Here is a 14,839-nt window from a genome sequence, read left to right as displayed (position 1 = left end):
CTTACATAGAATTACTGAAATCAGTTTTACTTACCCATTTACATATAATATAAAAGTCTTTGGAAGTGATATCAATGAGAGGTAATGGTTTAAATTTTCCTAAAGGTCAGATTACCTTTATCAGTATATACTGTGCATTTTAATGATGAGAGCAAGGTAAGTAGTAAGAAATTGAATCACTTGGAAAGATGACCCAGATTTAAATGAATTATATTAATAAATGAAAAGTTTGTAATATAAAGAGTCACATTAAATTTATATTAAACATGTCTATATTTTTTTCTTATAAATTCAGCAGCTTTTGTTTTTTTAAAGATTTTATTTATTAGAGAGAGAATGAGAGAGAGAGAGCACATGAGACAGGGGAGGGTCAGAGGGAGAAGCAGACTGCCTGCTGAGCAAGGAGCCCAATGCGGGACTCAATCCTGGGACTCCAGGAGCATGACCTGAGCCGAGGGCAGTCACTTAACCAACTGAGCCACCCAGGCGCCCTCAGCAGCTTTTTGTGAGAAGACTTGATATTGCAAAAGGAATCATTTCCTTAAAATGGCCCGTGTTCTGCTTTTAGTCCAATGACACCCCCTCTAAGTAACTACAAAGACTTGGACATGTAAATAAGGAAAAAAGAATTTATTTAATTGACTGTGATCATCTTAATGATCAAAGACAACTTGTTTGATATCAGTCACTGGTTAAAAAGGCACCAAATAAATATTTTAAAATGTGTATTTTCTCATCCTTAGGCTATGATTGACTCTTAAGGGAGTTAGCTTTACTTTCTGCTTTTATATTTTCCCCAGCTCCACAAAGATGAAGGAAGTAAATATTGAGGCACATTTGGCTTTAGGATTAGATACTTCTAAGATATGATTCTCCAGATTTTAGTTCATATTTTAATTCAAGGGTAAGCTCACACAACTTTGCAGAGCTAAGAAATTAAAGAAAATAGTACCCTGAAACTTTCTAATATAGTCTAGTACCAACAGTAGTCTTCTTACTCTCAGATTTTTTTTAATAAAAATTGGTGAATTTAGAAAAGATTTTAAATTATTAAGTGGCATCTAAAAAAGATTTTAAAAAGACTAAATGTCATATTCCTGAAACCAGTATTACAATATATGTTAACTAGCTAGAATTTTTTCTTTTTCTTTCTTTTTTTTTTAAAGTAATCTCTATGCCCAACATGTGGGGCTCGAACTCATGACCCACGAGATCAAGAGTCGATGTTCTACCAACTGAGCCAGCCAGGAGCCCCTTAACTAACTAGAATTTAAATAAAAACTTGAAACATGAAAAAAAAAAAAGACTAAATGTCATGATAATCATCTAAAAGAAATACATATAAAGTGCAATTGCTTTTTACCTCTGTTAGGATGCTAAATAATTGAACCTTATTTGTATTAGCAGTCAAACAGAAGGAAACCAGTTTACAGGAATGGCTTATCAAGGACTTCTTTTAAGTGATCGCCGAAGACTGAGGACAGAAAGTATTGAAGAACATGCAACACCGAATTCTTCTCCTGCTCAATGGCCTGGTGAGAATTTTAAGTGCTTTTGTTTGTTTGTTTGATTTTTTTTAAATCTTCTATTGGGCAATTCCATTTTAAAAAGTTACTAACTGGTTTCCTGATTGTTGTTCTTTGTGGTTTTGGTGAATGGTTTTTTATTTGTTTGTTTTTGATGATGTTTTCTGCCATGGATTAGGAATTCTTAAGTACTGTAATGTTGTCTGAAGACTCAGAAAGTTAAGGCTTCAAAACCCAGCTGTGTTGACCAGCATAAAAAAACAAGGTTTAACATCTTTCATAAGGGTGAGCACATCCTCTTCCTTATCCTTAGAAATCCTAAATTAGAGAGCAGTATCACAGAGATATTTTCACAGATGTATCAGAGAGACTACAATTATTCTCGAGTGTAAATTTGTATGTTGGGATAAGAGTGACCGTTCTGTGGCACTTCTGTCATTCTGTCAACTCTTCTCTTTCCCTGGTTAGCTCTCTTTCTCATTCTCCACATCAGTTATTTCAAACCTTCTCCACTCTCTTCATACCTTTTCCTGGTCTGCTGTGTCATTTAGTTTTTACTCTACTTGATTTATAACTCTGACTTTACACATTAATGATCGTTGTGAAGAGTGGCAGTAGAAAAAAGTGACAAACTCAAAGTGTATATTTAAAATTCACTTATGCATAAGTTTCTGGAAACATTGTCTTCATTTTAATTTTTTTTAAAGATTTTATTTATTTCCTTGAGATAGAGTGAGAGGGAGAGAGCACATGAGTGGGGCGAGGGAGAAGGAGAAGCAGTCTTCCCACTGAGCAGGGAGCCCCACATGGGGCTTGATCCCAGGACACTGGGATCATGACCTGAGCTCAAGGCAGACGCTTAACTGAGCCACCCAGGTGCCCCTTCATTTTAATTTTTTATTGAAATAAATGAGGCTTACAAAAGTTGCAAAAACATACAAAGAATTTTTGTATAGCCTTCACCCACATTCTACACATTTTAGCATTTTGCCATACCTGCTTTACCATTCATCCTTCTCTCTTTCTCTCTCTCTCTCCCCCACTGTGTGTGTGTGTACATATATATTTTTTCTGAAGTATTTGAGAGTAAGTTGCAGACATGATACCCTTTTACATCTAAATATATCAATGTGTCTTTCCTAAAAACAGACATTCTCTTACATAACCATAGCACAGTTTTCAAACTCAGCATCTTAACATTGATACAATATTGTTCTTCTAACCTGTAGATCTTTGAGAAATTTCACCAGTTGTCCCACTCATGTCTTCCATGTAACATTTAGTTGTAATGTCTCATGAATCTCCTCTGATATGGACTAGTTCTTCATTCCTTTTTTTTTTTTTTCTTTCATGATTGACAATTTTGAAGAGTACTAGTCAGTTATTTTTTAGACTGTCCTTCAATGTGGGTTTTCCTGACCTTTTTTTAATATTAGACTCAGGTTATGTATTTTTGGCAAGGATACCACAAAAGAGATAGTGTGCCCTTAGTGCAGAATATCAAGAGGCACATGATATCGACTGGTTCCATTACTGGTGCTGTTAACTTTAACCACTTGTTAAGGTAGTTTCTGCCAGATTTCTCATTTGTTAAGCAGTTTTTTTTCTTTGAATTAATAAGTTTCTTTTGAAGAGATATGTAAAATATTATACTCTTACCCACTAATTTTAGCATCCAGTGATGATTCTTGTCTGAATCAGATATTACTGTGGGGATTCCTGGATGGTGATTTTTTTTCTGATTTTCTATCATTCTTTCTACTTTTAGTTGAAATTGAAATGAGGAAGAGCTTTCCTTTCTCTCCTTTTCATTTATTTATTCACTCATTTATTAGTATAAACCAGTGGGTCTTATTTCATTCCGTAGGCTAGAATCCATTTCTATCATTTATTTTGTTGCTCAGATTATGGGAATGATATATATTATATAATATAGATACATAATTTTGGTTAAGTTACAAATTTGGATTTTTTTCTTCTGGAGCTTTCTGCTGATATACTTCTTATTATATACCCTAACAGGTGTGAGCTCACTCATTAATCTCTTGAGTTCAGCTCAAGATGAAGATCAGCCAAAATTGAACATTTTGTTGTGTGAAGCTGTTGTTGCTGTTTACTTAAGTTTATTGATACATGCTCTAGCTACAAATTCCTCCAATGAATTGTTTCGACTTGCAGCCCACCCGTTAAATAATCGAATGTGGGCTGCTGTTTTTGGAGGGGGAGTGAAACTTGTTGTGAAACCTCAAAGGCAATCAGAAAATATTTCAGGTAAGATAAATTTGATACCAATAACATACGTAAATGTAAATAATTTCCAATGTTAAAGTAAAAGACTTTTTAATGTTTTAATAATTTTTATTTTGAAAATGAGTGATGTTTAAAATATCATCACTCTGGTTAGGATAGTAAATAACTGAACTCATGTTTGGATAAAAAATATAGTTTTAGTTTAGCAGTTTTTGATAAGTCAGGAAAAATTTGAGGAGGATAAGAAAGAAATAGAGGACAGGTAAAGGTAAATGAGGAGAGCGTTAAGGAATGGAAAGGGAAAAGGATAGTTTTTAGAGAAGGAAGATTTAAATAATCTTTATAGAATATACCAGCAATTGGCTTTAGATTAAGTTCATGGTCATATGCAAGATAGCCTTTCCAGTCATGCTTATGGTTTTTGAAATTCCATTTTCTGTCTTTTTTTTTTTTCTTCCCTTATATACTAGAATGTGTTTTTCATTCCACTTTTTAAGATGGTAGGATATGGTGAGGTGTAGACTGATGCCATAGGAAAGGTTTCCATCTTGGTGCTGAAACATCTTAATTATCTTAATTTATCCTTAGAAATTATCTTATTACAGATGAGGAATCAGTGGCACAAAGAGTTTAAATGGCACTGGTTCTAATCTGTGTCCTTACTGCCCAAGGTTGAATTATTTTTTTTAAAGATATTTATTTATTTATTTGTTAGAGAGAGCACATGTGCAAGGGGAGGGAGGGACAGCGGGGGAGGGAGAATCTTGAGCAGACTCCCCGCTGAGTGTGGGGCCCAATGGAGGGCTGGATCTCATGACTGAGCCGAACAAGAGTTGGATGCTTAACTGACTGAGCCACCCGGGGGCCCCTGCCCAAGGTCAAATTAAATGTAAGTCTGTAAATCAAGGTAGTGAAGGAGATCTTACCCACTTTCATTGCTTTCACTCCCACTATTTGCGGGTGACTCTTCATCTTTATCAAGTTCCTATCTTGTTGTAGTCCACCTTAAGTTTGAAAGTTTTCCCCTTAAATCACCTCTTTCTCTTCCTGAATTTTCTATTATTTTTTCATGGTAATTCATTTATCAAGTCATCCATGCTTAAAACCTCTGAGTACACATTCGTGTTTGCATTCACTTAACACCTACTACATGCCAAGCAGTGTTCTAGGCTTTGGGGTGAATAACACAGACAAATCCCTTACCATCATGAAGCTTACATCTAGTGGAGGTAAACACACGGTAGACAAATTAACAAATAATATTTCAGTTATAATAAGAACCATGATAAAAATAAAGCAGAGTCGGTGGAGGGTGATGAAGGAAAATGTATGGGAACAGTCTAGAGTGGTGATAAAACACATTTTTTTTTTTTTTAAAGATTTTATTTATTTGAGAGCGAGAATGAGAGACAGCATGAGAGGGAGGAGGGTCAGAGGGAGAAGCAGACTCCCTGCTGAGCAGGGAGCCCGATGCGGGACTCGATCCCGGGACTCCAGGATCATGACCTGAGCCGAAGGCAGTCGCTTAACCAACTGAGCCACCCAGGCGCCCTAAAACACATTTCTGATGAGACTGTTTGATCAGAGTTCTGGACAAGTCAGGGATCATACCATGCATGTATCAGGCCAGACCCTTTCAAGCTGATGGTTAAGGGGAGTGTCAAGGTCATGAAGTAGGAATGAGTTTGGTATTTTCTAGGAACTACAGAGGAGGCCAGAGTGGCTGTCTTGAGCTGGGGAAGTTTGGACAGAGATAGGGTAAGACCACAAGCTGGGGGTGAGGTCATTTAGGATTTCATGGATCATGGTAAAGACTTCAGTTGTTGTTTTAAAGAAAGATGGGAAATTTACTGGCACGAGTGACCTAATCTGATTTAAGTTTTCACAGGGCCTACTCTAGCTGCCGTATGGAGAATAGACTGTGCAACAAGAATAAAAGAAGGGGGCTATTGCAGTAGTCCACTTGAAAGATAATTATGGGTTACCATCAAGAATGATGAGTGGATACACCAAGTGTGGTATATACATAAATGGAGTGTTACTCAGCCATTAAAAAGGAACAAAGTACTGATACATGCTATAACCAGCATGAAGCTCAAAAATATGCTAAGTGAAAGAAGCCAGACACCCCACTCATGGAGGAAGAGTCTGCTTCTCCCTCTGCCCCTCCCCCCCACTCATGAGTTTTCTCTCTCGCTCTCTCAGATAAATAAATCTTTTAGAATTATGATTTCCTGTAAAGAGTTTTAAGAGAAGAGTGGGTTGACTTCTACTTTCTGGCCTTCCCCTGTCCAATTAGTTCCTGAATCCTTTTGATGTTTGTTTTTTGTATTCCTCATATCTAACTCTTCTCAGTCTTGACTACCCACCATCCTAGTTCGCCCTCCTGACGTGATCATCCTCCATCTTCTGTCTCATTGACCGAGCAAACCGTACCTCACCCTGTGACTAGCTCAGGAAGTGTTAGTGAGGATTGCCCATAGGATAAGCTCCCAGCTTCACATCCAGAGCCCTGTCCTAGCCCAATTCTGGACTGTTCTTGTTATTCCCCCTCCCTACTGCCTGTCTGGCAAAAGTAGTTTACTCCTTGTCGACCAGGGAAAAAAGAAAGACAGAATCACAAGTTGCAAAATAAAATGTGTGCATTTATTTGGGGTCTTTGGGCTTGCAGTCTGGGAGACACAGAGTTGACCGAAATTGAAAGCATGCTCTGGAGAGACAAAGGAGGCTACAGTTTTTAAGGAGAAAACAGGGAATTTACATACGTTGTTTTGAAGGAGATGTGATTGGTACTGTAATAGTTACAGTTACCCTAATCTGTATGTGATTGGTTGCTATGACTAGTGCTAGGTGAAAAGTCCATTTATGTCCATTCTAAATGCAGCAGTTGCCTTGGCTTTAGTGGAGTTCAACAGCAGTTACGAGAATTGGAGACAGGAGACGCATAAACCCCACTTCCTCGGTGTCCTCCTGGCTCCATTTTAAATAACTCTCTTAGCGATGCTTACTCCATATTATTCTCTCTGTTATCATCCTCATTCATCCAAACCTTTAGTCACTGGTTTCTCTTGCCCCTTCTTTGCACATTGAGCTTCTGCCTTCTTTTTTAAAGGCGTGCTTTACGTGCTACATCTTCCGTGAATCTTTCCTGAACTGCTTAGCCAGAAATAATCACTTAAGCATTAATGAATATGCCATTTATTTGATGCATTATACATAGAATTACTTTAATCCATATTCTATGTAGCACACAGGCTGCTTCATGGCAAGGTATTCTTTGATGCTCTATCCTCATCTGCATCTCTGCCATGATTGCTGGAAAATGGATGCAGTAACTAAGAAAGTTTAGAAGCACAGATAGAAGTAATTTAGGCTAAACTAAAACATGGCAAGAGTAGGTTGAAAAGAAAAGTTAACTTGAACTCTTTGAATTAATAATGGAAAATAAATGCTGTTTTTTATTTTTCCTCTTCTATCTTTATTCAGCACCTCCTGTTCCTTCTGAAGACATAGATAAACACCGTAGGAGATTTAACATGCGAATGCTAGTCCCCGGAAGACCTGTAAAAGATGCTACCCCACCACCAGTGCCTGCAGAGAGACCATCTTACAAAGAAAAATTTATTCCTCCTGAACTTAGTATGTGGGATTATTTTGTTGCAAAGGTAAGGGGTGTGAGGAGCACAAGCTTTGTATGTGTTTATTTTATTAATTCTTATGTATGCATCACATAGGAATGATGAGGCAGCTTCTGGGTTGAATAACTACAGTTTATTTTTATTTTTATTTTTATTTTATTATGTATTTATGTATTTATTTTTTATTTGAGACAGAGAGAATGAGAGAGAGAGCACATGAGAGAGGGGAGGGTCAGAGGGAGAAGCAGGCTCCCTGCTGAGCAGGGAGCCCGATGCGGGACTTGATCCAGGGACTCCAGGATCACGACCTGAGCCGAAGGCAGTCGCTCAACCAACTGAGCCACCCAGGCGCCCCTATTTTTATTTTTTTTAAAGATTTTATTTATTTGAGACAGAGCAGAGTGAGCGAGAGAGCATGAGTGGGGGGAGGGGCAGAGGGAGAAGCAGGCTTCCTGCCGAGCAGGGAGCCCGATGTGGGGCTCGATCCCAGGACCCTGAGATCATGACCCAAGCCGAAGGCAGACGCTTAACGACTGAGCCACCCAGTTGCCCCCCCCCAGGGAGATTTTTATTGCAATTAACTTAAAACCTGTAAATTAATTTGTAAAGAATTATAGTTTTACATGTTTTGGTCTCCTTATATAGCTTTTAGAAGGATTTGTGGTTTCCTTCACTATAGCTCTTTGACAAAAATGTTTTCATAAACTTTTTCCTTTGGTATTTATGTTTTTCAGTGTGTCCTTTTTCTTTAGACTTTTCTCACTAGTTATGTTGATACATAAGAAAAAGGCTTGATTTTTAATATTTCTGTCATATACATTTTATTTTATTTTTTATTGAAGTGTAATTGACATAGGATGATCTACTAGTTTCAGGTGTGTAACACAAGGATTCAGAAATCGTATACATTATGTTGTGCTCACCACAATAAGTGTAGTTATCAGTTGTCACCATGCAACATTATTACAGTATTATTGACTATATTCCCTTATGCTATACTTTTCATCCCTGTGAATTATTTATTTTATAACTGGAAGTTTGTACCTCTTTATCCCCTTCACCTATTTTGCCCATCTCCCACTCCTCTGGCTACCACCAGTTTGTTCTCTGCATGATTCTGTTTCTGTTTTTTTGTTTGTTTTTTACTTTTATTTACTTTTTTAAAGATTTTTATGTATTTGAGAGAAAGAGAGCACATGAGCAGAGGGAGGGGCAGAGGGAGAAGGACCCTGGTATCATGACCTGAGCCGAAGTTGGCAGCTCAACCGACTGAGCCACCCAGGCGCCCCAGTTTGTTTGTTTTTTAGATTCTACATATAATTGAATCATATGGTATTTGTTTTCTCTGTCTGATTTATTTCACTTAGCATAATGTCCTACAGGTCATCCATGTTTCACAGATGGCAAGATCGCATTCTTTTTTATGGCTGAGTAATACTCCATTGTGTATTATCACATCTTCTTTATCCATTCATCTATCTGTGGACACTTGGGTTGCTTCCATAAGTTGGCTATTGTAATTAATGCTGCAGAAATATTTCTGTTGGATCTAGCTATTCAGGTATTTTATGGAATTTGCCTAGTTTTCTTGACTTTTCTAGGTCTAGTATCACTTGCGAAAGGATATTTTTACTTAGACACCACTTAAAATATTCAGTATTAAGTTAGGACAAAAACAACCCAATTATATATTTAAAAAATAACTTTATCTTTTATTGCAGCCATTTCTCCCTTTGTCTGATAGTGGTGTTATATATGATTCTGATGAAAGCATTCATAGTGATGAAGAAGAAGATGATGCTTTTTTTTCAGATACACAAATACAAGAGCACCAAGATCCAAATTCTTATAGGTAAATACGGATTTTCTCTTTTATTTTTGTAAAAAAAAAATCCTGATGTTAGTAATTTTAAGTAATATTATCATGAATTTATACAAGAGTTGACTTCCATTTTCAGGTTAGTAATTCTGTACCTTTGAGGTAAATTTCTAGACAGCGTATTTCTTTCACATCTAGTTTCAAAGAATAGCTTACATGTAGAGGGGAAACAAACATTTTTAGTGAGAAAAAATACATAATTTATTGATGTGCTATTAGAACTTTAACATACATTCATTGATATGCTATTAGATTCCATGAGACTATGTGGTAAATTTTTTCCATTAGTTAATTTTCAGATAATGTAAGTGTGACATATTGTTACATATTTTCTATTTTTTGAGTGTATCCAAAAGTTCAGGTTGTTAGAAAAAAACAGCTTTTTTTCTGGGTTGGAGATTGGGTTAAGCAATTGACAGGAATCATTACTATGCTTCTCTCCTGATGTTATTTTCAGTGAAGGAGAATCTGTTTGTTTGTTTTCCTTGAACAGCTGGGCTCTTCTGCATTTGACAATGGTTAAGCTAGTACTTCACAATGTCAAGAATTTCTTTCCCATTGCTGGGTTGGAATTCTCTGGTAAGTAAGTAATGTTCTTAAATATAATAAATTAGCATCAAGTTTCTCTTCACGAAAATCTATGTAAAAGAGCATTTGGTACTAAAAATTAGAGATTTTATGAGGTCTTGTGTTTTTTAGGTCCCAGTCCATGATTTTAATTCATAGCAAGAACCACTGTTTACCCAGAGGGTTGAAAGAAAAAGCAAGAAATTAGACCAGAGAAGCTATATATTTTCTCAGCTCATTTTAGAGAGCTGGCCTTCCATTTTGTTAAAAGCACTAAGAATCCAAATGGTATAAGATTAACATTTTCAGATTTATTTGTGTTTTCAGAGGTTTTGGCTCTAAAAATTCAGATTTTTAAAATATGTGGATGATCACCATTTTTTTAAATCAAAACAAGGTATTTTCTATCGCCTTTTAGAGTTGCCTGTGACATCACCATTAGGCATTGCTGTGATTAAAAACTTGGAGAACTGGGAACAGATCTTGCAAGAGAAAATGGATCAGTTTGAAGGTCCACCCCCTAACTATATCAACACATACCCAACTGACCTTTCGGTAGGAGCCGGACCAGCTATTCTTCGAAATAAAGCGATGCTAGAACCAGAAAATACTCCATTCAAGTAAGGATGCTCTCATAATGCTCATGAGAGTGTAACCTGGTTTAACTTTCCTTGGAAGATAGTTTGGCAAAATGTGCCCATATTATGTTTATATAAAAACATTCATAACTTTGAACCTGTGGTTCTATTTCTAGTAGTTATATGTTAAGGAAAACATTAGCAATCTGCATAGAAATCATTTTCCCCAGTATTACCTGTAATTCAATAGACTTATTATTTTTATAATCAGAAAACATTTATTATATTTTTGCCATTATTTTAAGAACTTATACAGAAATATTTTGGAATAATTTACATGTGCAAACAAGGTGCTACTGACATTTTGGCAGTAATTTAACAATAAACATATTAAGGTTTTTTATTGATGTTTTGAACTTCTACCTGCCCTCCTGCCTGTCCTTTGGATAAGCAACATGCTTTTGTGAGGCACCTGTCCCATAATTAAGAGTATTGCTGATAAGCTTGAAAGAGCAAGGCTTTTTAGTTGGGCTATTGAAAATGAAATCTGTGACTTTATAGTCATTGGTGATGTTATGTAACCAACAGAACCAACCCTACAATATAATTTAAAAAGAGAATAATAAGAACTTCTTTTGACTCTCAGCTCAACCTGTTCATTCAGAGAACCTGTAATTAGAGAATTAATTGCTGGATGAAGGAATGATTTTTAAAAGAACTAAAAATTAGAAGAGAAATAAATTATAAAATTTTATTGAGCTTAATAATGTAACTTATTTGCAATAGATAATGGAGGGTTTTTTTTTAAGGTTTCTGCAAATATGAAGCATATTTTCTACAGAGTAAAAGAAGATACGTTAATTTTTTTTTCATAGATCCCGGGATTCTTCTGCACTTCCAGTCAAACGACTCTGGCATTTCCTCGTTAAACAAGAAGTCCTTCAAGAGACATTTATTAGATATATTTTCACGAAGAAAAGAAAACAGAGTGAGGTATTTTGAAAAAAATTTTTCTGTGTAGTTTTTGTTTAGTTTTAACATTTCTAATGAAGTCAGTGCTTGATTTACTTTTTGGTTGGAACTTACTATCTTTCATACCTTATGCATAATAGTTTATTTACCAGACTACAGTGAATCTCTTTTATAAGATAAAATCTTATAATTTTCATTTTAGAACAATGAAGCCAACATAGACCCCTTGGTAAATCATATATAACTAAGTGAAAGTTGGTCCTTCTTGTGCAATACTTGCCATTGGGCTTTTACAAATACTAAATACTGTGATGGATGATTTGGGTAATTTAATATATAAATGAGTGTACTCTATATGATGATTCTTTGAAAATCATTTAATTGGAAATCTAACATAGCCCTTTAAAAGCATCTTATTTATTTAGCACTTAGAAATGAACAGGATAAACTTTAGAAGCAAGAAATTCAGGATAATTTTGTGAAGGAGAATAAACTACAGAAATACCAATACAAGATGAAGGAAGTTTGCTTTTACAAAGTGAGGCAGAGGTTCTGCTTTGCACAGTGATTTTTAAGCTGAATATAAATTAATAATGTAATGCCATACAGGGTTCAAGAAGAATCAGGAACTTGGGGGACTGGGACTTTAGAACTTAAAAGTTGCCTCTTCCTTCTTAAATGAGGGGTGCACAGATCTGTTCTATGAGCATATCAGTCCTACATACCAGGCTACTTAATGAGGGTAATGGGCAGTGTTCAGAGTAGAGTATCAGATGAGATTAAAGATATGGTAAACAAAATCTACGAGAAAAGAGTAACGAATTATATTTCACTTAGGAAAGTGAAAGCTGAGAGGGACAGTTTACATGGCTCAGTTTCCCAAGGTAAAATACAGAACTGCATCTCCGTTTTCCCCCATACCTGGAGTGGCAGAACCTACCCGATTCATTCTTTTCGTTAGTCACCCATATCTAGATGGTAATTGTGGTCAGCCCTTGTGAATGGTCATTTATTTTCTGTATGGATTTAATATTATGTATCTAAATGAAGAAGTAGGTGAAATGAGCTATGGGGATTCTTTGGAGTCTTAGAAGCTTTTTTCGATAACAAAAGATCCAGATGGTATTGAAATCATTGGTGTGTTGGGTTTTGTTAGGGAAATCGTAGAGTCAAATTCTCTTTCGTTCAGTCCACTGTTTACACTATTTCCTGTGGTGATGCTGAGTCCAAATTCCGTAGAATAAGATCTAGAAATCTAAGAAATAGGTTTAACATAAAAGATATTTGCTCAGTTAGGACTCTCTTATTCCCAGAAAGCCAGTTCACTGAAGGATCAATTTTTTTGAGTGTTTAGTTCTTCAGATTATTAAATGTGATGATTCATTGAAAACATACTTTAATTATTCATGCGGTTTGTAGTGGTGGTTTGGTTGGATTGTCAGAGCCTCGGAGTGCTGTGGGAAGCCAGGGTTCTGGGTTGCTGGGACCCTCAGACTTGTCCTTCAGGATCTGTTCCCTCAGGTTTCTTTCTTCTTTAACTAAGTCTCTCCCTTTCCTGCCCCTTAGTCTCTGTGTTCTTGGGATCAGCAGCCCATGCTGTGTGTTCTCTCTTCAAATTTTCTAACAGCAGAGGGTCTCCATGAAGAGGGAGGTGGGATACAGATAAATTGAACATTTCTTAAAATGCTCTGTAAGCATTGGTTGGCTCCACAGATGGGAAGTACATGGTGGGACTTTGGATGGGAGGAAGAATTTTTATCATGTACCCCTTTTGTACCTTTTGAATTTCAAATTATTGAATAGAATTACTATCTTGTCCAGTGCTATCCAATAGAATTTTCTGTGATAATGGAAATTTTTATCAGTTCTATACAATGGTTAGCAGCCACATATGGTTACTGGGCACTTGAAATGTGGCTAGTGTGACTTAATTTTGTTTAATTTAAATGGTCATATATGATTAATGGCTATTGTACTGAATAGCACAGATCTGCTGAAAATTTGTTTTCATTAAGGAAAAAATTGAAAAAATGTTAAAGCTGTTAAGACAAAATAAAAACTGGTCATTAAGTTCAGAAATATGGAACATTTATCAAAACTACCCACTCAGTGAGAGTGTTTTATCTCTTTAAATCGTTAAATGGGATTTTGGTACTCGAAAATTTGATAAATTCAGTAAATTGATTGACTAATCCTAAAAATTCTAAAATGTTGCCTCATTTTTAAAAATTACTTAGAAAATTCTCCTGAGAAATGCTGAAATTTTAGATATATTCATAAGAAGATATTTTTACTCCTTGAATATATTAAAGAAGAATATTCTATAAGACAGTTTTTTGCTAAATCAATAAATGGTGCAAACTCAGCTACTCGATTAAAGGCAAACAGGTCGTTCAGCAGTTTGGCTTTTGCTGAGTGGGCCTTGCACTCATTTGCCTTTCTGTCATTGTCCACCGCAGCAGCCCTGGGCAGTCGCTGAAGGCATGCACAGAGAATTTGGCCTTTTTGGCTAAAAGTAAAGCAGTCACTTCAAGAGGTATTAGGAGGAGTGTATTGCTCTGACCAAACCTTCACAGGTTTCCACAACTATTATTTCTGATCGTAGCTGTCCCTAATGACCCTGTTATCAACCAGGAGCAAGCTGTTTATGTGATTTCTTTCCTGTGCCCCATTTTATCAAATATTTCTTTACATATAAGGAGAAAAATTTGATTATAGTAAACAGTTGATGGGAATTCTAATCCCTGACTCCTCCTTCATGGATATATTTCTTATGAGTAAGAGTGAAATAATTATCAGTACTTTGAATCTGTGTTCAGAAATAGTTTTAATTTGTATTTGGAGTAACCCCCTGTAAGATAGGAATCTATGTAGTATAGAATGCATCTTTTCGTTCAGGTAGGTCTTATTTTTAGAGATTGCAGTGTAAGTTAGGGTTTTAAGTTACATAACTGGTACGCCAATAACTAATTTTTAACTATGCTAGCCATCTTATTTTGAAACAATCTTTATATATGTAATAGTCACTTTAACTTGAATTTTGCTTGCTTTGCTTTGTGTTCATCTGAAGACATCATATTTACTCAGTTTTTCTTTCTTGATTTTGTGCTTTTAAAAGGAAAGTTTACACATTCATTTTTACCATCTTTAAGTTATGGATTGACCATTTCACTTTGAAATTTTTCATTCTTTTTATAATTTCGTTTCATGCATGTGTTTTGTGTTTGTGACGTGTGGTGTTATTTAGTCTGTAGAAGAACATGTGGAACAGGTCAAACAAAACTGCGTAGCAGAAGATTCCCGCAGCAAGGTAGTAGTCCATGCTCTTGTACTTTGCTCATTCTCAGAGTTCAAGGAGCTAACCTTCATCTCTAGTACTAACCATGTTGGCTAATCAGAATACTCATTGCTCCCATACACCTCAGTGGC

The 14,839-nt window shown here is 35.9% G+C and overlaps 1 protein-coding gene across 9 annotated transcripts in view; it reads left to right on the top strand.

Annotated features, from left to right (window-relative positions):
- DMXL2 (Dmx like 2) overlaps positions 1 to 14,839 on the top strand; it is a 150,292-nt gene that overhangs the window by 126,574 nt on the left and 8,879 nt on the right. For 3 of the 9 annotated variants that reach the window (XM_044918224.1, XM_021694061.1, XM_021694059.1), the window contains 7 exons: positions 1,408 to 1,535; positions 3,549 to 3,797; positions 7,263 to 7,441; positions 9,136 to 9,266; positions 9,787 to 9,872; positions 10,279 to 10,480; positions 11,314 to 11,431. In XM_044918224.1, coding sequence (XP_044774159.1) covers positions 1,408 to 1,535; positions 3,549 to 3,797; positions 7,263 to 7,441; positions 9,136 to 9,266; positions 9,787 to 9,872; positions 10,279 to 10,480; positions 11,314 to 11,431 — 1,093 coding nt within the window. Of the gene's footprint in view, positions 1 to 1,404; positions 1,536 to 3,548; positions 3,798 to 7,262; positions 7,442 to 9,135; positions 9,267 to 9,786; positions 9,873 to 10,278; positions 10,481 to 11,313; positions 11,460 to 14,657; positions 14,721 to 14,839 lie in introns of those variants that run through there. The other 6 variants (XM_044918220.1, XM_044918219.1, XM_021694060.1 and 3 more) reach the window with 6 other exon arrangements.

This window comes from Neomonachus schauinslandi, chromosome 9, assembly GCF_002201575.2.
Source record: "Neomonachus schauinslandi chromosome 9, ASM220157v2, whole genome shotgun sequence".
In the NCBI taxonomy this organism is placed as follows: Eukaryota; Metazoa; Chordata; class Mammalia; order Carnivora; family Phocidae; genus Neomonachus; species Neomonachus schauinslandi.
The sequence above is the reverse complement of the archived record's forward strand: the minus strand, read 5'-3'. Positions and strand labels throughout refer to the sequence as shown.